General features: G+C 37.2%; 1 protein-coding gene across 1 annotated transcript in view; it reads right to left on the reverse strand.

The window, feature by feature from the left end:
• GALNTL6 (polypeptide N-acetylgalactosaminyltransferase like 6) overlaps positions 1-25,825 on the reverse strand; it is a 564,011-nt gene that overhangs the window by 113,554 nt on the left and 424,632 nt on the right. Inside the window, exons 5-6 of the mRNA XM_063310251.1 lie at positions 11,184-11,369; positions 5,776-5,959 (exon numbers count right to left, since the gene is read on the reverse strand). Coding sequence (XP_063166321.1) covers positions 5,776-5,959; positions 11,184-11,369 — 370 coding nt within the window. The remainder of the gene's footprint in view (positions 1-5,775; positions 5,960-11,183; positions 11,370-25,825) is intronic.

Below are 25,825 nucleotides of genomic sequence, written 5' to 3' on the forward strand. Positions count from 1 at the left end.
CTTCTCACACTTGGACTGTTTTAGATTCTTTTGACACTTGGACTTTTTATTTTTTACTCTTATTTATATTATTTATTGCTGTAATTTTATATTGTATATTTTATTCATTGTATTATTGTTGTTTTAATTGATTACTGTAAACTGCCCAGAGTCACCCATGGGAGGAGACTGGCAGGGACAAATTGAATAAATAAATAAATAAATAAATAAATCATTCTACATTTACAATGCCTATTTTCCCTACAGTTTCATCTATTTTTCCTTTAGAAAAATTTTTAAAGAAGGAAAGAGCATAACTTTTAAGAGGCAGTGCCAGCAATGGAAGCTCCGATAGGGAGAGAGAAAGCTACCATCATGCATAAAAAGATCTAGTAGGGCAGCTTGATCTATAGAATATTGCCTAGTCTTCAAGAAAATGGTCACAAAATTGGGTAAGAAATTTTCCAGAATTGATGACCTGAATTACTTTATCATGCATACAAAAAGAGAAAAATGAAGAGAAAACAGTTAATTCTGAAAACATTAATGGCTTCTGAGTCTACCTTAAAGATATGACCAACTGACTCTTGATCAGTCTTGAAAAACTATGGCCTCATTGGTTCAGGATTTAGAAAGGTAGAACTATAAGACTATGCTGCATAAAGAAGCTGCCAGGATGCAAAAAGGGATGACACAGTTCTTTAAGAGGTGATTTTTTCTACATGTCTGAATATTTTTGCATTCTAGAATGGGACAGAATGTAGCCTGGAAACAAATCTTCAAATGTAATGATTCAAATGGATCATGCATTTGAATTAATTAAAAAACAAGAGAATTGTTCAAACAGTTAAGATTTCATCTAAAACTATTTCTTTTGAGCAGTCTATAAGAAAAGGAAAAAACCAATTCACTGTCTCTGTGGTTGGGTTCCTGTTTGTGAGGTAATCAGGAAATAGTCTGCAATTTGAGTGACAATGTGGATGGAGGTACCATACTAAGTAGCAATCATTATTTAAGGATAAGAAAAATGTCCCAATTCTCAATAATCAAGTGTTTTGACAAAGCAATATAGTGTCCAGTAGGAAACTGCTCTCCCATTGGCCATCAACTGCAAAATAAAATGAAAGTAAAAAGAAGTTGTTTCATTCTAAATATCCCCTGGTCAGCTCCTTGTAGTTTTCAACAAACTGGCCAAAGTTATGTGGTAAAATAGTTCTGATTGCTTTGTACTGACACAGATATGTTCTTACATTTTTTCCTGCTTCCTTCCTATACAGTAAAAGTTGGTCAAACAGAAAGCTTTAAAAAATCCCAAATCTTGAATACACGTTCCTGTCTCTTTTTATATTCATGTCACATCATAACTTGATGATGTGTCTTTGTTCTTGTTTTCAGAATCCACTGATATTTAGTTTTAAAACAAATTAAAATCAGAATTATCCCTCTCCCAAGATCAGGGATTTATCAGACTCTTTAAAATGAGTCTGAAGAAGGGTGGTTGCTTTCATGTAAATTTTGCTGCATGGCAATGGAAAACTCTTCCGGATTCCAGCTGTTGCTGTGTTCACTTAGAAACATTGCTGGTGAATGGGGAGCTTCAAGAGTCAGAATAATTCCATTCCTCTCATGGTCTATTCCTAAATAAACAGCTGTACAGGATTCAGTTTTGACCCTCAGTAAAGTAACAATTGCAGGACTGGGAAATGAGGCTGAAGCATGCAACTCTCAATCCGATTTCTATAGCAGCATCAAACTTCCCAGGATTATGCTGATGAAATTCAATGATAAAATGATAATATTTGGTGGTGCAATTTCTCTCTTTTCACAATTTAAAAGTTAAGGAATCTAAAAAGTTTAATGCAAAGGCACATCCCCACTAACCCCAATTAGAAAACAAAACCTTGTCCACTCCACTGATACCATCAGCCTTACTTCATGTAGCCCTTGGAGACACTGTCTTTTTTAAAAAAAGGAATGTATATCCTCTAGGTGCAAAAACAGTGTTACCTATTCATGTTCTCAGGAATTTTTCTCTAACATAAAAATTAGCAAACAACGTTGTTAATGTGGGATGGATGGAAGAAGATTTGGCACAATAATGAGTGCATCTGTTAGTAGGTCTCTGATACTAGAAACTCTGAGAGCACATTTTTAAAAAGTCACATTAACTTCCAGTCTCTTTCACAAAATGGAATTTTTCCCCACCTTTTGTTTCAATCTCCAGGTAGAGAGCAACCCTCTGTAGTAGGGATGCCTCTTCTACAGGCCAAACCTAAATCAGGAAGAGGAGAATGGGACTAATGTGATCATCCCCAGTCTTCCTGAACACAAGTGAATGTTGATGGTTTCCTGAATGTTCAAAAAGGGCTTTAGTAGGATTGACTTAGAAAACAGTCACAAAATTATGATGCATTGATACCATACATGAGGCGTTATGAAGACTAATGTGGGCAAAATAGGAGAAGGGAGCACTATGTGTATCACCTTGAGATGCACAAAATAAAGGCAGAATATAAATCTAATCCTCCTTGTCCTCCTCCTCCTCATCTTACCCCCCAGTTATATTAGAGTCAACCCCAATGGATTTATTTCTGAGTAGACACGAATAGTACTACACTGTCTATATATGAGTTAATAGTTTTTCTTCCTTCACCACTGATATGTCTTCAATATTCTTTCTGAATAAAGTTCTAGAGAACTAAAAAGCTTCCTTGATACTTCGTGACACTTCACTAGTCTTAATTATTTGGCATTCCATTATTTTTGTGTTATTATGTTTGATTGTCAAAAAGATCAGCAACCACAATGGTAACTGTTCTGCATTTGGCTAGTAATGCCTCTCTGTACAGATATCTGGGAATGAGCCAGGTCAGGTTATATATTTTTCTTGTGTTTGAGCAGTTATGTCTTTCTCTAAGTAAATAGCAAATCACACAAATGATCAGCAGCAATTCCAAAAATCAAGAGTTAGAAAAATTGCCCAAAATTTGTCTCAGAGACTATTACTGACCATAGCTAGGATCCATCCATTTACACATTACTATTTTTGCACAAAGATATAGCTGTTAAGACTAAGCCAGCTTCCACCAGGGAAAACCAAGTATTGGATAAAATATCCCTGACTTGAATCAGAAACTGCTTGGCAATCTCAAGTCTGTAAACTAGATAGCTAATCTCAAACTAATAGTTGAAAAGACATCCCAGAAGATGAAAGTGGCAAACCATTCTATAACAACATGGCTACAATCCTCAGGAATCAAACTTGATCTAAGAATATCTTTCCCTTTTAAAATATATCCTAACTTGGATACGGTTATTTAGTATAAATATTTACATTATATTCCAATCAGAGGATCTAACAATTAAACTTCCCAAAGGCAAACAAAGAAAAAGTTACATAATAAAAACAGGCAGACAAGCAGGCAAGATTTACATTTGCTGTGGCACAAATGCATTTTAAATAAGAAAGTCTTCACCAGCTATCAAAAGGGAATTATTTCTAATATATATAAAAATCATTATGTTTTGGCAATAAGATGTTCTCTACCTAGAATAATATCTTCTTCAGCCTCTAACAAAATTGCTTACCAACAGTCCAGGGTGGGAAAAAAAAGTCTTTGATTCTGATGAGCAAGAATGTACAAGTGCTAAAACAAATTAGGCTATAACCAAACCAAATCAAACCAAACCAAATTATGGATATTGGGGAAAATGAGTACATGTTCATGTTATGTGGCAAGCATCCATTTTTGTATCAATTCTTAATTAATTCATTAATTGAGTGGGGAAATATCCCTCTTCCTACAAGGAACTACTATCAAAGACACATACACCCAGTATTTCACAGGGCAGGCTTCCTCAAACTAGCCTTCTCCAGATGAATTGAGTTACAGTGACTTGGAATGAGAGGAGTTATACTTGGAAGGTACCAAGTTAGAAATGGTGGCTCTTGGCAACATTGTAGAAATAACTAAGTCAGAACAGATTCCTAATTAGAATCTCTTTGGAATACATACATGTCATGGGCTTATTCTGACTGCTTTGACCTTTTGAAAGGTCACTGCTCTATCCCAGACGTAGGTTAACCCATACCAAACAAAAGACTAATTGTAGAACTGATGTGGTGGTAGGAGTAATTTCAATTTCCAGAAGGGAAGGGAATGGTTTTCATGCTGAATAGGTAGGATTTTCATACTGTGCTCAAAATGAAAATCCCACTTAGCTAGGATTATATTTTTTAAAAAAAATTCAACCGTGGCAATTTTAAGATGTGTGGACATGTACCGGCTGGGGAATTCTGGGAGTTGAAGTCCACGCATCTTAAAGTTGTGAAGGTTGAGAAACAGTGCTCTAAATTATCATATTTTTGAGAAGAAGACACCTTGTCTTAATGTGCCATATTTCTAGACTTTAAGAGACTTCTCAGTCCAACTAAAGTAGAATTCCTATTTCTCCAGAAACTACTCAGAAGATTGATAATTAGAAAGGGCAGCTTATGAAAAGAAGGAAACTATGATGTAAACTTAGAGAGAGAGGGTAAAATATAACTGCATTTATAACTGCTGTCAAGATCAGAAGCCGCTTCCTTATAATCTTCTGTTTCTGTTTCTGTTTCTGTTTCTGTTTCTGTTTCTCTTTCTGTTTCTCTTTCTCTTTTTTCTATTTTATTTTCTCACTATGCACTTTTTAAAAATCTACTCTATTTCTTTTCAATATATGGATGGTTTTTATCTTGTTAAAATTTCTTTAAGTTTTATATTGTCCAGACCACTAGTACCGTATCCTGGATTTTGTTGCATTTTATCAATGGGTTCTGACCTGAAGTAAGGAATTCCTTGCCTTACTGCAGCCTCACTCTTTTTGCTGTGGATATTTCAGGAATGCAAATCTAAAGTTAAAGAGGATTAGCCACAACAAACAGACATCACCCTCTTGTTCATAGTTAAAATACAACTTTATGAGAAGAAAACAGGAAGGAACTTGGAAGACTGGCAGTTATAATCTGTCAACTCTAGTTAGTGTATCAGTAACAATGACTACAAAAGTCAACAATTACATTGTTGTAATTATTCAATTAAGTTACATAAATGCAGTGTAGAAAGGATCTTAATTTAACTGGGTTGTGGCTTTAAGTACTAACCAAAACTTCACTTCCTTTCCTCCAGTGCCATTGATTTTCATTTTGTTGGCACATGAGGATAAATTCTCTTTTACAAGATAAACCAAAAAAATTCAATAAAATAAAAAAGGAGTTGACTTTGTGAAGACCAGGAAGAGAATTATTGTGAAATAGCAGATTGATACAATATCAGGGATAAGATGCTGGCTTATTTGAACTTATTCACAATCAGCTGGGTACCACTGTGTTTAAATTATAACAAGATGTATATGATAGCAACACAATCAATCATACTGCCTTAGCTAGTTCAGAGCAGATGTTTGATTTGTCTGTTGTATCAGCCTCTAGCAAAGAAATAATCAACTAATATCTCTTCAAAGGCTACTCTGTGGAATAAGAATCAACACAGATACATTTATTTCCTATTTTGTCTACCATTTTTTTTTCCTGCTAATGACAAATAACAAGAGTCTTTGGCTGGCTAAATTCCTCCCTACTCAATTTACAGTACTAGGGGCAGTACTGCAGTATGGATCCATTCACCCACACCTTGATTTTTCTCACCATGGCCCTGTATGTTACTAGTTTTATTAAAACTTTAATCTGAGCCTAATTTGCTCCAAAGGTGTCATTATCTATTGTGTTTCATTCCCATGCTCAGTGCAACTGCTACTTACTCAAAAGGGTCACTGGGATCAGGCCTCTGGAGCTCGGCTGGAATTGGTATTCTTTTGTAGTACATCTCCCAGTCAAAGGCTCCACGCATGGCATCCCCTGCTTGTGCCTCATACCCAAAGTGATTGTGGTCAATGACATCGATCATGGGACACACAATAGTTTTATGGTTCAGTGCAATCTGGTCTGAAATATGAAAACAGAAAATACAAAAACAGCAGGACGAGTCAAGCCATTTATCACCTTAACAATAAAAAGCCCTTGGGCTTCTTCTCTCTTCCTCTCTTTTTCTGTTTTTCAATCAGAAGATTGCCTAGGCAAGTCCCCATAGCCCTAGAAGCATTTCAGTTTTCATATCTGCATCCAGCCTCTGTCTTTACCAGGCCTGATGCACTTGCACAATGATTAGAAGCAATTACAGTTCTTCAAAGAGAGAAGCATCCCAGTGAGACCATCAAAGTCAAGTCATGTATATCTTTGTCATTGTGCTGCTCTAAGCTGTCTCCAATCTGTCACCTAAGGAGCCAACTAGGAAGCCCAGAAAGAAAAATGAAAGAAAAATGCTCATTTGCGCTTTGTGTGCAATATTCACAAAGAAAATTCTGCTTCTTGTTCTTGAAATATATTTGGCTTTGCTGTAACCCAGTTTTTACTTTTATAGTAGTTGAAAGGCAGAGATCTTCCAGTCCATTACACTTTTACATACTCCATAATGCTATTTTATGTCTGAATTAATCTACAAAAATTAATCTCCAAAAAAGAAACTCCAAAATTTTAGGATATTTATTTCATCTCACAATATTAGTGGCATAGAGGGATTCAGATGAATCCCAAGTGATATCGGATTCTTTAGGCTGATTTTGTCAGACTGATAGAGTGACTATCTCTGATGACATATTCCCATCTAGTAAGTTCTGACATAGTCAGCATGCTTTGGGTCACCTTGTTTAGGCAATGTCAGCTTATGGAGCCCAAGAAACATGCCTTCTCTGTTGGTGCTCCTGCCCTTTGGAACAGCATTCTTCTTGAGATTTGGTCAGCCCTGACCCTGTGTGCCTTTAGAAAGGCATTAAAGACCTGTTCTGCCTACCACCACCATCTCAGGCATTGGGTCTGGGAGTCATATGACTCACAGAATAAAGGTTTCCCCCCCCCCGGCATTTATGTATTTGTATGTATACTGTTGCTTTGGTTCATGAATACATGGAACTGTCAGGAGACTTGGCTTTGATTAAGCATGAGTCAGTATTTCTGAGTATTACAGAAAAACAGATACTTTCAGCCTTTCCTTAGTGGCAAGAATATAATGAAAGCAGGGTAGGCAGCTACAGAGGGTATAGGTGCAAGTGGCCTACTGGGCTCCCCTTGCTATCCATTTCTTGCTCCACACCCCACGTTCCACAAATCTGATTGGGTGAGGTACAGCTACACTAACTGGATTGTCAGACTCTGGACAACCACTAGATGGTAGCAAAGTGATTCTGAAAACTCTAACTTGTTTGGTAGCCCTGATATGGCAAATCTGAGAGAAGGCTTTCAGGGTCCAAATGGAATATTCAGGGAAGGGGGGGCAATAGGTACAGGAAGTTGAACAGGAAGGAAAAAATATATTTTGGGTCACTGAGGAGATTAGGAGAAATCTTTGTGGAGCTCAGGTTTGCTGCTGCTGCAGTGACAGTGTTGAAGAAGCAGCCACAAGATACTCTGCTTCCCTTTCTCCCGCTCACCATCAATTGCTGGTCTGGGATGAGCGCTTGACACCTGAACTTTTGCCTTTGGGGGCTCAAACTGGTAGGTCTCAGAGAGCTTTACTTATGCCCCTGTCTTTCCCCATTATTGTGGGGAAATGCTTTCCTCTCATCCTTGACCCTGTAGAAAACTACCTTGAAGTTGGCTGCCTCTATTGGCAATCCCTATCCTGCTTCAGCTGTCTCTGATTCACATCACTGACTTCCCTCCAAGGAAGGAAGTGAAAAAACCTAATCACATCCTGTGGGAAATTTTGGACAGTATCAGAATAAGAAGGAAAACGCTACTCTAATACAAGTAGAGCTAAGGGCCACTAAAGCCTATCTTTGGACTGAAGATGAGATAATGGTAATGTCATGGGGGTACAACAGGAAAATGATATTCCAGGACATGGTTGTGCTGTGGTTAGGTGCAAGTGGAGAAAGCACTGTATTTGTAAAATATGTTCCATTCAGATATTGTTTCTTCACAAGATAGAATAGGAAGGGACCACCATCAGCTAAGGACCACCACCAAATCAAAATACTTACTTTAGGTAAATACCATTTTTAAGAATCACACTGAAATCAAAACATTTGATTGCACAATCAACCTTTTTGTACCCATCTATCTGTCATTTGAGAGGGGAAGAAAGAAGCATAGGCAAAAGTTTATTTATTTATTTTATTTATTTACCATATTTTTATCACTGCCCATCTCCCTCATATGGGGGACTCTAAATAAAACAGTTTAAAATTCAATAAAATCATAAATAATATCATTAATCCATAAATATCAATATCAATAAATAAACATAAAATGTAATGAGATCTAAGTAATGGCAGATCTAATACCACCCAAAGGGGAACAAGACCGGCCTCAGCAGGACTAGGGAGCCAACCAACCCCAAGAGTGGCTCTTCCTCTCCCCACTCCAGGCATGGTGACAAAGCCAGGTCTTCAATTGTTTCCTGAAGTCCAAAAGAGAGGACGCTAACCTCACTTCTGGAGGAAGGGTGTTCCAAAGGGCGGGAGCTGCTGCAGAGAAGGCCTGCCTCCTGGACCCTGCCAGATGAAGTCCCGTGCAGACAGGGTCTGCAGCATGCCCTCTCTGCATGAGCAGGTGGGACAGGTTGATGTAATGGGGATGAGACGGTCCCTTAGGTAACCTGGACCCATGCCATGTAGGGCTTTAAAGGTGATAACCAACACCTTGAATTAGACTCAGAAGCAAACTGGCACCCAATGCAGCTCGTGCAGCAATGGGGTAATATGTGCTGATCTTGAAGCACCCACATTCGCCTGCGCAGTGGCATTTTGGACCAGCTGTAGCTTCCAGATACTCTTCAAAGGTAGCCCCATGTAGAGTGCATTACAGTAGTCAATATGGGAGATGACCAGGGCATGAGTGACCGTTTGAAGAACCTCTCACTCCACGAAGGGGCGTAACTGGTGCACAACATGAAGTTGCGCAAAGGTCCTTCTGGCCACGACTGCCACCTGCTCTTCGAGCAGGAGTCGTGAGTCCAGAAGGACCCCCAGATTATGCACCAGGTCTGAATGGGGCAGTGCAACCCCATCCAGAACTAAGGATGGCAAATTCCTAGGAGCAGAGGGGCTGTTAACCCACAACCACTCCATCTTACCAGGGTTCAGCTGAAGCCTGTTGTTCCCCATCCAGGCCCCCACAGACCCCAGGCACCTGGAGAGGGCAGTCACAGCATCACTTACTTACGGGATGGAGATGTATAACAGTATCATCAGCATATTGATGATACCTCATCCCGTGGAGATGGATGATCTCACCCAGTGGTTTCATGTAGATGTTAAAAAGGAGAGGAGAGAGTACTGACCCCTGTGGCATCCCACAAAGGAGGGGCCATGAGCCCAACTCCCCTATTAACACCGACTGGGACCGGCCCTGGAGGAAGGAGGTGAACCAGTGTAAGACTAGGCCGCCCACCCCCAACTCTCTGAGCTGCCCCAAACGGATACTATGGTCGATGGTATCAATAGCCGCTGAGAGGTCGAGGAAAGCAAGGATGGATGCACTGCCACCATCCCGCTCCCACCAGAGATCATCCATAAGTGTGACCAATGCTGTTTCTGTCCCATATCCGGGCCTGAAACCTGACTGAAAGGGGTTTCGATAATCTGCTTCCTCCAGGATCCTCTGGAGCTGCAGTGCCACCACCTTCTCAAGCACCTTCCCCATAGAGGGGAGGTGGGAGACTGGACGAAAATGATCCAGCACAGTAGGGTCCAGCAATGGTTTCTTGAGGAGGAGGTGTACCAACACCTCCTTAAAGGCCGCCGGAAACACCCCCTCCCGCAAGGATGTATTTACCATTGATGGGGCCCAACCACACGTCACCTCCCGAGCTGCCTTCACCAGGCAGGAGGGACATGGGTCTAAATGACAGGTGGTGGCATTTACAGTCTGGAGGATCTTGTCCACTTCCTCAGGTTCTGTTCTATAATGTTACAATTCCTGGAATGCAAAAAGTGGAGCAGTCTGGGAAGCTACATTGGAGAAGCTTGTACTGATGTGAAAGAAAAAGGCAAACACTTATTCAACCATGTTATAAGTAAGCATCAGGGCTAAGTAGGATGAAATGGGATATTTGGAAAAGATGCTGGGTCTTAAAAAAGCTTTGTAAGTCTGATTTGGCCAGTGGGCCAGTGGCTCTTCACCTGAAACTTCAGATATACAATTTTTGACCAGTAGAATAATGTCAAAAGTATTTTGACTCAAGAGTCCTCATGACTGCCACTGAAAATAATGGAGCTTAGATTTGTCCCCTGCAGTTTTGCCTGTCACTAGTAGGGTTTTGCTGTTTGTGGCTGTAATCTGGTCTAAGGGTTCACAGGGAGTCATTCATTTTCAATTTGGTATTGTGAATTGTAATTAATACTGGATTTCTGGATTTCTCTGCAAAGCCTAGGATATATTTACTACCAAGCAATTCAGCAACATGGAGAAGACCAAAAAGAACAATACCTGCACATAAACAATTGTATATTTTGAAATGTATCAGTGTTTCATTTAGAAATATATAACTGAAATTAAATAAAAACACTTCTGCATTATCTTTCAGGCAAATGAACTAGAATACCATAATTGCACTGTTGTCCTGAATTTATTTTGTTGACATTTTACATTGTGATGGCTCATCTCACACCCTATCTTTTGGCTACTAGTAACTCCTATTTTGCTCACTATAATTAATTCTAGCTAGGGCTGATGAAGTTCAACACTACATGGAGAGTCACACATCATCCCTTTCTGTAACCCTCAAATCAGTAATAAGTTAATCCTAAATATCTTTACTTGAGTGAAATTCCCAATTACTTGCTCACTGGTAATTTTTCTTAGCATGCATGCATGCATACACATACACATACACACACACACATACACATACATACACACATACACACATATGCACACACACACACACACATATATTTATTTCAGTCAAGGTCAAAAATGAAAGTTAAAGGCCTTATTGCACCCCATTTCTTCTTGTGACAGTATCTGTGAAATTTCCTTGATAGCATTATGAAAATGATTGGTCACTGTCTTCTTTCAGAATGTTCTTTAGTATTTCAGACTAAAAGTCAGGGTACCATGTTATATCTAATATTCTAGATTATGTTACTTTATACTTTATGCTACTTACTTAGTAAAGGAGGTAGCCAGTTCACATTAACTTCACAGTGTGAGTCTAGAAAGGTCAATACTTCTCCTTTAGCTATTGAAGCTCCAAGTAGTCTGGTGCGAATAAGTCCTTCCCGCTTCTTGGTGCGCACAATTCTCACTTTGTCAAAATGAGCCATGTATTCCTCCAGTTTCTCTTTTAAATGTTCTACAAAAAAACATGGATAGGAACATGGATACATAATCTGGGAAGGGATAACTCAAGGATGTATGATCCTATTCATCACACATATACCAATAACAGCATTCACATTGTTTTTTTTTCCCCAGAGCTCCTCATTATTTGCCAAACTGTTGGAGATGCTTCATAAATTGCAAATGTATAAACACACAAAAGAAGCCACTGACATTTTAGACGTTTTCATGGCACATTCACTGTTGGCAAACTTCCATCCTGCTTAATCATAGTCATAATGACCACAAGATGCTCATCAACCCTCCAGAACCTGCTGCCCAAGGTCAAATGAACATTCTGGCATATTTGTAAATGATGCCCTTTCCAAATGAGCTTGCTAGTCCCATTAATTATGTAAAAATATGCATAGGGTGTGTGTGTATGTTTGTGCCCATGCGTGTATTACCATTTATATGGTAAGTCAGCATAAATGAAGGGCTAGACAAGTAGGTGCAAGATGGAATCAACTTTAGAGCAACTTCAACAATTAGATACCAATTTGCAGGAAATAAACAGTTGTTAAGGCTTTGTTAATAGAAGTTAGCCATATGCCCCTTTCCCCTTTAAATTCCTTTGGTTGATGTTGGGAAGAATGACTTTCAGAACATTTTTTTTGTCTTTTGGTATCACAGCCTGCAGTTCTGCCTTTTTCTAAAGCCAATGTATTGTATCTTTGGTATATGTAGAAAAACAAACATAACATTGCTTTCATAAAGTATTTCACTCTGCCAAAATAACTCTTTCTCTGAATGCTTTTAATATCGATCTATGTGTATCCCCAGCAATTTTGAATACAACTAGTGGATTTATTTTTATGTTCCACAGGCAGTTGTAGTCAGGTGGCATCAAAATTTTAATAATAATAATAATAATAATAATAATAATAATAATAATAATAATATGAACATAATCAGCATCTTGTGTTTTGTCATTACCTACCACTTGGATGCTTGAGCAGTCTCAGGATCATATAATATAGGGAACAAAATTATTTTTTTTTCCCGCCATAGTTCTAAGGAATATTGTTTGGGTGCCAGTATAGGCTTCTCTTGAAATCTATATAGAATACTGCATGGAATACCAGTAAATGGAAAACGGAATACCAGAGAATTATTTTGTGGAGTTCATGACCAGGAGTTTATGAATTAAAGTTTTGCTCCTCATCTACCATGATCTGAATAATACTCAGATTTTCTTGCAGCTGCTATTTTCCTAATAAAAATGTGCACATTAATTAGGCATACTATATCAGGATGGCAAAAATCCACACAATCATTATACTTTCCTCTGCCTTTTTGCTGTCCTCTAGAGGTATGGATTTTTGCAGCCTTGATATGGTAGCCCTAATATTAATTGCATTAATATAATTAACTTAATTAATCTGACATTCAGTGTTACCCAAAGAAAATGAATTTACATACAACCAGAAGGATGCTCAGTTTTGACCCTAGGAGAAAAATTAGATGTGGCACTAAGATAGGCTACCTTACCTAGAATCCAGATAAACATCTGATGACAGCAAACACATGCCAAAAAATAAATAAAAAAATCTAATTATTTGCTAGAATTTAGTGATCATTTGGATTTTTCCAATCCAGATTTGACAGCCCTAATTTTGAGAAGCAAAATTTCTTACTCCAATCCTGTAACTAAAAGTAAATACAATTAAGCCCAAGTTCAGATCTGGTAAGGATGGTGGAATGTCAATAATTTTATGCCTCTATGCTATATGCAGAAATTAACCAGTGGAACTGTTAAAGGTTACCTACATCTGAATCATAAGAACTATCTTTAGGTGCAGTTTTGTGAGTTTTGAAGACAAAATCATTCATATTTGTCAACTGGCCAGAGATCAATGAGTTGGCAGGGTTGAAACCTTGCAAGGTCATCTGGGAATCTGTGGACTGAGAAAGTGGACAAGGTTCTCTATTGGATAAGTGTTATCCCTTTCGACTCACTTGAGCTGCCAAAGAAGAGACAAAGAGCTATATCAAGAAGTAATAAATACCCCTTTGAGAGAGGAGGTATTTATCCTTCTCAGTATGTGCTCATGGGCATGGGACAGAAACTGCACAGGTCAATTCTATGTTAGGGATCATCAACATATGATAAAAATACATCTGTACCTCAGGTTGAGCAAGGGATGTGATGGAACTCCTGATCATGTATGCTATTGTCTCTTATGCCTGTTCTTTAGTTGGATGATAATACTGTTTTTATTATAAATTGTTTTCTTTTACTGTGGGCTTATGATTTATATAATTATGATGTGGACTTTGGATTTATATAATTATGAGCTGCCCAGTGTCTTTGATTGGGGAGACATATAAAATTTTAGTCAATAAATAATTAACTCAAATAATCCCAGGACTTGCACTTTTTTATTGTTAGATCTTGAATTTGTCCTCCTTATCAAATCCTATGCAGGTTTACAATTACAAAGTTGTCTGCCATGATAACCTGTTGCATGCAAATGAACTAATCAGTATCATTGGGTGTACATTTCAAACTAGAAATTTTGAATAAGTGTCTATGTCAAAGCACATAGAAAATGTGATATAAATAATTATTTTTCTATAAAACTGACTCTGTTATGTAAGAACAAAAAATGAAATAGCTATTATATCTTTGGGAGACAATGGATCCTGGTAATTTATTATCAGTGGATTCTGTTCTGGAAAACTTGCTGTGACAGTGGAGCATTCATCTCAGATAGTTTTTTTATATGCTATTGCATAAATTTCACTTTTAGACAGGATAGAATGGACTGAGTGGAGGGGGGAAGGAAAATATTTGGCTATGTTTATATTTTTTCTTGTGCAATAAATGGCACACATCAAATGCAGAAGCCAGTACATTTTTTGGTAAAAATGGGGAGTTGGTTCTTAATGTTATTATTTTTTTAAAATCGTTCTTTTCATCATGCCATTTACTAAACAAGGTAATAAATCATAGAGCAGATATATGCCAGGCATCTGCCAGGGTAGGAATTGGCAGAGAAACAGACAAATAAAATGTTATGCAGGAACAAGAGCTTTATAGGTTGTCAGTGGCTTGACAAGCAATGATAAAGGACAGTATTATGGTTCCTCTAGTGATAGTCTATAAACAAATCCTCCATTGTAATTATTTTCTGTGTGTCTTCTTTATCTTCATTTAAAGTAGAGATAAATTTGCAGAAAGAATAGCAAACAGGTAATTCCTTCCCTTCTCCTGATAATTAAGAGCACCCTGGCAGAATGCTCAAAGATGTGCTTCAGTCAAGGCTGCCAACCTTCTTGCCCATTTTTTAGAGTTGCCAACTTTTCCGAGAACTTTCACAGAGCATGCCAGAAGACTTTAAACAGGCCCAGTAATGCTGTGATGATGAGAACTGCACCTGCTGATTTTCTGTCACTCACAGAGGTAGTGGGGTCATTAGGAAAGGGATGGGAAATAAAACTGTCAACATTATAATACCCTTATGCATATCATGATGAACCTGTATTTGGAGTATTGTGCCCAGTTTTGGTTTCCAACATCTGAAAAAGAATATAATAGAACTGGAAACAGTGCAGAAGAGGGCAACCAAAATGATCAGGGGCTCAAAATTCTTCCCTAGGAAAAAATATTAGAATTGTTAATCTGGAAAAAGATGATTGGAAAGGGATCATGATTGATCATAAAATCATGACTGATACAGAGAAAGTGGTCAGATTAGAGAGAGGTTTTTCTCCCTCTCTCTGTAAGCATAATGACCAGTAGCAATAAGATGAAGCTGACTGGAAGGAGATTTAAAGCAGAAAAAAGAAAGCACTTCTTCACACAATGCCCAATTAAGCTGTGGAATTCATTACTAAAGGGCACAATGATGGTCACTAACTTGGATGGCATTAAAAGAGAATTGGGAGTGATACCTCTCCAAAACCATTGCTGGGAAACAATGGTGGAAGGAGTATGTCATCTTCTGCTTGCAAGCACTTCAGGGGCATCTGGATGGCCACAATGGGAAACAAAATGCAGAACTATTAGAATAGCAGGGTTATTCCTAAATTTAAAGTCACAGGGCCACTGACACAAGACTGGATGACAATTGCATCTGAACACACATTTTGGTGTGTCATCATCTGCACAAAGCAGGATAAAAAGCAGACAATATAAATATTGGTTGATGCCTTTGCAATACAGTTCAAAATGAAAAGGGAACATTTAAATGATATAAAGGAAATGAAATTCATTGTATCCTCAACAAAGACGAAGGTTTACAGAAGTCTAAGATCAAATGTGCTTTAAAATTAACTGGAGACAGCTTTCCTATAAGTGGAGAGTTAACAAAAACTCCTTTTACATCCTTGTTCCTTATGCTTTTCATTTCCGTCTTAGGAAGCTAGAAATCATGGATGCAAAAGGCATTCTCTTATTTGCTTTTCTTACTAATACTAAGTAGTATTAGTAATTTTCTGGAATTACTAATACTACTTAGTTTCAATCGAAGAGAATATTTGTAGCTCAGGGCTGAACTGTGGAGTCCTTGGTGCTCTCTGAACTTTGTCGTTTTCTTGCAGACATTTCATTGCCAGACTAGGGAACATCTTCAGTGTGAAAAGGGAGTGGGACTTGCTCTCTGTTTAGATATCATGGTCTGTCCTGATTGTGTTGGTGGAAGTTGGTCCTTGGGAGAGAACACAAACCAACCAAAACCCTTCAAAACATCTTAAGTAATCCAAAAGGCCAAGTAGCCCGAGAAGAAAAAACAGGAGTTATTTACAACATACAGTCTAAGGACTGTAACAGCCACTATGTAGGACAGACAGGCAGAAGACGAGCAGAGAGCATCCACAAACACCAACTAGCAGTCAAAAGACACAGTGAGAATTCCCTAAGCTCACAACACATGGACAGACTCAACCATACTTTCAAATGAGAAACTGTGAACATCTTAAACCAAGCCAAACCCAAAAACACCAGAGAATTCCTGGAAGCCTGGCACTCAGACAAAGCAGCCATCAACAGACACATAGAGGTAAACAACATTTACATACCATTCAAAAGAGACAGTAGAAAAGCCAGCAGACCAGAACCTCCTCACCAGCAATCAACACCCAGATATGCAAAGATAAATACCAGGATTAACACCAGATGAACAATCAAATGGTACATTATACCTTAATCAAGGAACTATTAACTCAGTCAATCAACCAAGCAGCAAACAGCAGCCCAATCAAGGAACTCCCAAGGAGAGAACAACACCTCCACCAACACAAGCAGGACAAACCACAATATATAAACAGAGAGCAAGGCCCATTCCCTCTTCGCACTGAAGATGTTGCCTAGTCTGGCAATGAAATGTCTGCAAGCAAACAACAAGGCTCAGAGAGCACCAAGGACTCTATACTACTTGGTTTCTTTATCTGAAAGAGACACTGAGAGGTCACAATGGTCTTGGCATTTAAATAGTCTGGAACCAGACTGTTCAAGGACTATATTCAGCCCATATAAAACTTTCAAAAAAAGAAAAAGAATCATTCTTTCATTTGTGTTGGTCATGTGATAAAGCTATTCCCTTTTGGTGTAAAATTTCAGGGACGTAAGCACCATCAATAAACAAAGAACTGAATGCTCCCCAGAGTTAGGCTTACTGCATTTATTTAAAGGACCAAACCTCAAGCTTAAAAATAAGGAATTTATTATCTATCCAGTTTTAGCAGCTAAAATAATAATTGCCCAACATTGGAAAACTTTAGATAACCTAACAATTGAGATGTGGATTAACAAGGCCTCTTTAATTGCTACAATAGAAAAAAATTACAGACAAAGTTAAAATAATGAGACATCAGAGGCAGGAGCCACAATTTTATCAAATTTGGATGAATTTTATGGCTTACCTCAATAGCAATAGACTATTATATGGTAATATTTTATATATACGGTAAATTTGTACATGTACAGTACCTGTCTATTTACATTTTAATAGATTTGTTTGTATTTTCTATATCTTTTTTTCTCTATGCATCTTGGATTTATTTTAATTTAGTTACCTGATAATGTTTGTTAATTATAGTTCAGTTAAAAAAGTGAGATCTAAAAGTAGGTCTGAAGCTTAATTAGCTGAAAGAGCAATTTAGCCTAGCAGCTTTTTTTGGTAGTGACCCCATATTAATACAATTTTCCTAATTATGCTACCATCAATAAGGGACCTTCAAATAAGGTTGAACATTTTGTAGTGCTGCTGGTCTAAAATTGTTTTAAAGCTCTGTGATTCAGTTTAAACTGTTATTTAAAATGGTTGCTTTAATTAAAATGTAATTGATTATTTCAGGAACATTTTACATAAGCTGCCCTTTCAGATCTTGCCTTAAAAAGATGTCTAGGACTAGCTTAATTAATTGAGCAAAATGAATATATGTAAGCTTGTTCTTGTCTGATGTTATTTTACTGGCTTTTCCTTCTTTAACAAAAGAGCAATACAAAATGGAAATTTTATAAAACTGCATATTGTGAAGCATTTGGAAATGTTATACTGATAGTCCTCGCTTACTGACCACTCATTCAGCAACCATTCGAAGTTACGACAGTGCTGAAAAAATAACTTTATGGCCAATTTACAACCATTTAAATTTCTCTGTGTGCAAGAAAATGCACACACAGAGACACAGACATACACACATTAAGCTAACTTTAAATAAAGTAAAAGTAAAATCCACAAACTTTCCCCTTAGAAAGATAAATGCTGAGAAAGTATAAATCTAAACTGAACAAAATTATTTTTACACATATAAAAGCATGTTGCAAAAAGAGCTTAGCATATAAAATTCATACCTAATGAAAATTATCTGGAGCGTAGACAGATACAGTTTGCTTTCATGAACAAAGAGCTGTCAGAATATACTTTGCCTTCTGAATTAGATATCTATTTATTTGAGATACTGAAAAAAAATAGGTGGCTAACATCAAATAATTGTTAAAAATAGAAAGTACAAATATCTAAAACAAGTAATATGACATAAAAACGTCAGTTTATCCTCCCTCTCCAGTTTATTCCACATCATTGACTAATTAGATATTTACTGGATAAGTCAGTATGTCCTACTGATATGGTCAAGGACCACATTTGAGGATACCATGGAAGGTCAAGACTGTAAACCAATAGATCACTGAATATATCAATCCAGAGTTCTCACTTGAGGCACAAATGACCAGGCTCAAATTATCTTTCTTTGGACACATTATGCAAAGACCTAGCTCTCTGGAGAAGACTTTAATGCTAGGAAAGGTGGAAGGAAAGAGAAGAGGATGACCAGCAGCAAGGTGGATGGACTCAGTTACAGTGGTAATGGATGCACTGTTGGAAGACCCGAAGGACTAAGTTAGGGACACATCATCATGGAGAAAATCTGTGTGGTTACTAAGAGTGGATACTGACTTTATGGCACATGAACAATCAATCTTGACAATAACATGTCAACTAAACCAAGGTTTACTTATGATACTGTGAAAAGTCCCTCATATTTTGCAACCTATAATTATACTTACATTTTCTTTGCTAATGCATAAATCCTTCTCTGGCATACTCCTAGGTTCTTTTTAAAAGCATACCATTTCCTTATAAGTCATTTAGTAGAAAAAAAATCTAAAAAAGCAATCTACAAATCTGCACCAAGTTTTAAATATGGAGAAGAATGCCCTATTTCCAATTAAATGTGTATGGAAACAACCCACCCACCTCTACTTCTAGCACAATCCTGATAAATATTGGCCATTTTATTGAAATTTTTAAAATTTCCCACAAAAATTGGGTTAAGACTTATCCAAATTTGACTTGAATTATCCTTTGGTCAGCTTACACAGATTTTCAGTTATGCCGTTACATTACTCAGTTTTATTAGATAATCCTGAGTTTTAAATTTTTTAAAAAATCCTTGGCTTAGATAATCCTATTATCTTAGCCAAGACTAGGCTTTCCTGATAAATTGTAGTGAATATAAATCCTATCTGCAAATATAATTTTTGACCTCTTTGAAGAAAGGTTGAGGCAAATTGTAATAGCTAATTCTCTTTAGCCACTCTTTACAGGTGATATGCTTAAAAGTTTTGATCCTTTTACTGTAGCTTCGGGGACTCTTAAGATAGCACAGCTTGTTCCCTGTCAGCGATTCGAAACATTCTGCGACCCACAAGAAAGACACAGGATAGGATTAACAGGAAGGTTTCACAGGAAAAACAACAACAACTATATTTTAACACGGACACTGTAAAATCTATAAATATATTTTAATTGCATAACAAAGTTCACTTTTAACAGAAATTTTTAATAAGACTCTTATGCTTATTGGCATCAGTTAATTACTTTATGTTGGGTTGAGTCAAAGAAATACTCAGGAGCAGGTGTTCTTCACAGACAGTTTGTTTTATTGCTTTATTTTTATTACAAGTACCAAAGAGAATCCCAATTCACACAAGTGTGACACAGGAAATGGGATTAAAACATTCAGAGCTTCATCATTCTGATGTATCTGTGCACCATCCAAGACATACACCAGTCTTCTAAAGAAAATTAGTATTCTAGAATATGGATGAAGAAATGAGTCAATATTTCATTTTCCTATTTTATTTTGGTTCATATATATTTTAGTTTGTAAATTTAGTAAAAACAAAAACCCCGTCTACCTGAAATGTGTGTACATTTTTCATCTACATTTTTCATATACCCTTTGCTTATATTTTTCCTAGTGTGTACCTTTGACAATCAATTTTCTCTAACATAAAATATTTTTGCCCAGCTTTTTCTAATTTAACAGTTTTATGTGCTCACCCTCCTGTGATAGATAGACAGACAAACAGACAGACAGACAGACAGACAGATATTTGCTGTTGATCTGGGCCTTGAGGATCACATAAAAAAGAAATTATGGGAATTATGGATTTCAGGGTGCATGTATGCAGTGGCAACTCTTTCTTTCTTGGTGTATGCTCTGCCAAAAGAAATATGGCAGAAACAGCATTGCAATACAAGTCCAGCTCTTTGTATATGCAATGGCATTGCACACAAAAAGAGGCATGGCACCTCTTTTGCCTTTTTTTTGACATCCTCCCCCCCATCCCCCCGTGGATGCCCCTGCATGGGTATTGCCATTTTCTACTATTGTTTGTCATTTGAATGTAAAGAAAAAAACAACATTGTAACAGTTTTGTTGATTTTTTTTGTTCTTTCCTTTATTATTTGGTCAAGACTTTTCAAAAGAAATTTATTTGTATCTTATCTCATTTAACTGTTCTGTTTAATCTTTCCCACTACCTCTTGGTATGATTTTAAATCCTTATTATTGTGTTTTTAATAACCTCCCAAGCTACTTAGCAGTTCTGGCTCTCCCAGATGCATATTTTAGCTCACAAAACAGATATTTCAGAGCACAACCCAAATCTTAAGGCAAGAAGCTTAAGAATATGATATAAAAGTGTCCCAAGTATGTTTGTAATGATTTTATGTCTATTTTGAATCTGGGCACCATTCTTTTTAGAAATAATTAATACATTTTAATAATATGCCAACCTGAAAATTAAACAGGATGGCTATATACATGAACAAATGAAATCAGGAGGGCAAGAAACCTGATATAATAATTAGTATTATGTATTTTAAATCAAGTTAAAAACAAATTTACTGCTTTTTTGTTTTTTTATGGATTATAGCCCACTATGAAAGCTCTGAATAGTGAGTTGGCTATCAATATTTTAGTGAGTTGGCCAAATAAACTACCCACAACAGCTGACATGGATTAGCACCCATTCCTACAATAATTCTGTTTATTGTATGACTTAAAAGGACTCTCACATGCTTTTTGATATTTGCATGTTTTTTATTTTATTTTTTATTTTATTTTGGCATGATCTACTTGAAAATGACTCTAGACATGCAAAATGGACTGTATATGTTATGGAGACCCAAAAGTTATATTCAAGGATGATAACAGCTTTACTAGTAGAATTTTTTCTTCTCCTGAAAACAGTTGGACTTTACATTTCTGTTCTCAGTGGTTATATTCAAAACTTAACAGGACAATATCACAACGGGATTTAGGTTTGTCATCTTTAAGCAACAGCACAGAAAGAAGTTATAAATGTTACATATCAAGATATAATGTTGTGCTTATGGAATTCATTCATTTAAGTTAGCTTGCTAAACAGGAATGCTTTTTTTTTTTTCTTTTGGAGATATCAGATTCTTCATACAGAATTACTATTGTGCAACTGCTTTTGGAGAACCTTGGAATCTTTGGGAAAGCTCTAGACAACTTTTCTTTTCCAGTTGTCTTTGAATGAGGAGATTTTAAGTTTTCAGAACTACTTATTGGAGTAACCCCATTCTGGGGCTTTACAGATTCTCTGGTTTGTAACAAAGCTCTGTAGAATATTATGAAAACACCTAAATCACCAAGACTTTATTTCATCTGTTTTATCAATTCCAATATTATATTATTTTCTGTTCAGTTCTGTAGTCTTAGAATAGCAAGGCACTTAGTTTTATCAAACAGTAATCCACCTGGGGTATTGGATTCATTCATTTATTCATTCATTCACCTTCATTTTCAGATAAAAGCTTCTCTGTCTGGTTCAATGAGGCAGATAAGCCTCTTCAAAAGTGACATTGTATTCAAATAATTCTTCAAATTATCAGGAACACTCCTGCTATATCTTTTCAGTAAAGTAAATCATTTAGCAATGATTGTGGGATGTAAACTTTTGCATTCCTTCTTCATCTGGCTTCAGGCTTGGTCATAAGATATCAGAAGACTATCTTAACAGTTTTGATATGGTTGATAATTGAAGATACGGTTAATCATATAGTGTAGTATATGAAGGAGAAGAAGGAAATAAGATTTGTGTCTTGAAATCTGCCAGGAGTCTAATTTAATCAATGTCCTTTCAAATAGTGGTAGTACTTCCCTGCTTAGGTTTTTATTGTTCAAATAGTTTTATTTTAAAAAATGCACTAATTTTAGTTGTGCAGTGTACATTCTAGTTTTATTACCAATGATTGTTGGACACACATATTTACAGTAAAAGTACATTTTAAATTAGCATTAGAAAGCAATTAAAGGACACTTTTTGAAATCAGTAAAGCTGCTGTAAGTCTGGTTCAGATTTATATGTGTTATTAAGGATCTGAAACTATATCCTGGGAACTTATCTACTCAACTGACTTCCATGCTACTTACAGAAATTATTTCATCTCCTTAAGAAGATATGTAGCTAATGGAGAAAGCAAAAATGAAAAATGAGCCACATTTACTGCATAAGGCTTCAAATATTCTTTTAGTGATACATTTACTGATTATAGCAGCTATTCTAAAAGAGATAAGAGATCCTCAGTATGAAATAGTGTGCAAAATCCTCATTAGACTGAATGGTCTGATCTGCCTTTAACTAGCTGTAGTATCTGTGATAGCCTTCTAAATATTTCACCAAAAGCGTTTTGAAGACTGCAGAGTTAAAAATTTGCAACATTTTCTTTTTGATTAATCTCACATTCTATTAGCTTTTTATATCATCAGGTAATGCAGCAAAAGGCAACTTGTTCAGAAGCAAGAAACACTGGGAATTAATCATGAGCTGGGAAACAGTAGGAGAAAGGCAGCTGGATTGCATGTTCCAGCCTTTTTAATGTTCAAGGAGAATGCCAAGCTACCCCAATGGGTATATTCCATCTAATATATAACTCTTAATTATTTGATGGATAAAAGTGGGAAAATCTTAAATTTATCTAATTTCATAAAGAAGATTTAATCAGATCCATTCAGCCCTTGAAATCACATTATGGATTCAATGCATTCTATCTCAAGATTCATCAGGGAGAAGGCAATCCTCCTCCACTAGCTATTTTGCAGTAACTGGCCTCTGTACATGCATTGGAGATATGCAGGAGACTGAAAAGCCACAGAAACAAGCAAATAAAATGGTGTAAAGAGAAGTGGAATGGGCACATCACAGCAAAATACTGGTGAATCTCTGAAAATATGGGTTTCTTTATGCCTTAACATTTATTGTTCTTCCCATCTGAAAAAAATATTAGGATACCCATATGATAAACAAATAAAGAAGGATGGCTGTTTCCCTCTATTCTCTAAAGTGCACTGAACAATAACAACAAAAAGAGTGTCATAGTTATCTCAACACATAGACAAAAATTATCTTAGCCTCCATGAAGACCCATCACATAATCCCATGGCATCAATGGATTGGTTTATAGTGATACTAACAGTCATGTACTCTGGAAACATAACACATCACTAGCTATCACAATTTGTGTGATTTTAGCCAGTATCTCTCATATATGCAACTGTCAGTTCTCACAAATAGGTTCCTTTATGCATGTGCTGTCTAATGCATTTTCAACAGTCTTGTTTGGGCAACCTTGGATGTGACTTTCTAATACTTTACAATGGTGAACCTTCAAAGAAAGGGCATCTGTTCACTTCAAAGCAATTACACACACTACACAATAATTGACAAATAAACATCAGCATTCTCTGATTTGTGGTCAAGCCACAGACTAACATTTTTTGCCACTCAATGGAGTTAATAACCTTTTTTTGTTTCCATAGGATGCTGAGGTGTTGTTTATCATAGGGGTTGTTGTTTATTCGTTTAGTCGCTTCCGACTCTTCGTGACTTCATGGACCAGCCCACGCCAGAGCTTCCTGTCGGTCGTCAACACCCCCAGCTCCCCCAGGGATGAGTCCGTCACCTCTAGAATATCATCCATCCATCTTGCCCTTGGTCGGCCCCTCTTCCTTTTGCCTTTCACTCTCCCCAGCATCAGCATCTTCTCCAGGGTGTCCTGTCTTCTCATTATGTGGCCAAAGTATTTCAGTTTTGCCTTTAATATCATTCCCTCAAGTGAGCAGTCTGGCTTTATTTCCTGGAGGATGGACTGGTTTGATCTTCTTGCAGTCCAAGGCACTCTCAGAATTTTCCTCCAACACCACAGTTCAAAAGCATCGATCTTCCTTCGCTCAGCCTTCCTTATGGTCCAGCTCTCACAGCCATATGTTACTACAGGGAACACCATTGCTTTAACTATGCGGGCCTTTGTTGTCAGTGTGATGTCTCTGCTCTTAACTATTTTATCGAGATTTGTCATTGCTCTTCTCCCAAGGATTAAGCGTCTTCTGATTTCCTGACTGCAGTCAGCATCTGCAGTAATCTTTGCACCTAGGAATACAAAGTCTTTCACTGCTTCTACATTTTCTCCCTCTATTTGCCAGTTATCAATCAAGCTGGTTGCCATAATCTTGGTTTTTTTGAGGTTTAGCTGCAAGCCAGCTTTTGCACTTTCTTCTTTCACCTTCATCATAAGGCTCCTCAGTTCCAGCCATCAAAGTGGTATCATCTGCATATCTGAGATTGTTAATGTTTCTTCCAGAGATTTTAACTCCAGCCTTGGATTCCTCAAGCCCAGCTTGTCGCATGATGTGTTCTGCATACAAGTTGAATAGGTAGGGTGAGAGGATACAGCCCTGCCGTACTCCTTTCCCAATCTTAAACCAGTCCGTTGTTCCGTGGTCTGTTCTTACTGTTGCTACTTGGTCGTTATACAGATTCTTCAGGAGGCATACAAGATGACTTGGTATCCCCATACCGCTAAGAACTTGCCACAATTTGTTATGGTCCACACAGTCAAAGGCTTTAGAATAGTCAATAAAACAGAAATAGATGTTTTTCTGAAACTCCCTGGCTTTTTCCATTATCCAGCGGATATTGGCAATTTGGTCTCTAGTTCCTCTGCCTTTTCTAAACCCAGATTGTACATCTGGCAATTCTCGCTCCATGAATTGCTGAAGTCTACCTTGCAGGATCTTGAGCATTACCTTACTGGCATGTGAAATGAGTGCCACTGTTCGATAGTTTGAACATTCTTTAGTGTTTCCCTTTTTTGGTATGGGGATATAAATTGATTTTTTCCAATCTGATGGCCATTCTTGTGTTTTTCAAATTTGCTGGCATATAGCATGCATTACCTTGACAGCATCATCTTGCAAGATTTTGAACAGTTCAGCTGGGATGTCGTCGTCTCCTGCTGCCTTGTTATTAGCAATGCTTCTTAAGGCCCACTCAACCTCACTCTTCAGGATGTCTGGCTCTAGCTCACTGACTACACCGTCAAAGCTATCCCCGATATTGTTATCCTTCCTATACAGGTCTTCTGTATATTCTTGCCACCTTTTCTTGATCTCTTCTTCTTCTGTTAGGTCCTTGCCATCTTTGTTTTTGATCATACCCATTTTGGCCTGGAATTTACCTCCAATGTTTCTAATTTTCTGGAAGAGGTCTCTGGTCCTTCCTATTCTATTGTCTTCTTCCACTTCCGCGCATTGCTTGTTTAAAAATAATTCCTTATCTCTTCTGGCTAATCTCTGGAATTTTGCATTTAATTGGGCATATCTCCCCCT

Source organism: Candoia aspera, chromosome 8 (genome assembly GCF_035149785.1).
Source record: "Candoia aspera isolate rCanAsp1 chromosome 8, rCanAsp1.hap2, whole genome shotgun sequence".
In the NCBI taxonomy this organism is placed as follows: Eukaryota; Metazoa; Chordata; class Lepidosauria; order Squamata; family Boidae; genus Candoia; species Candoia aspera.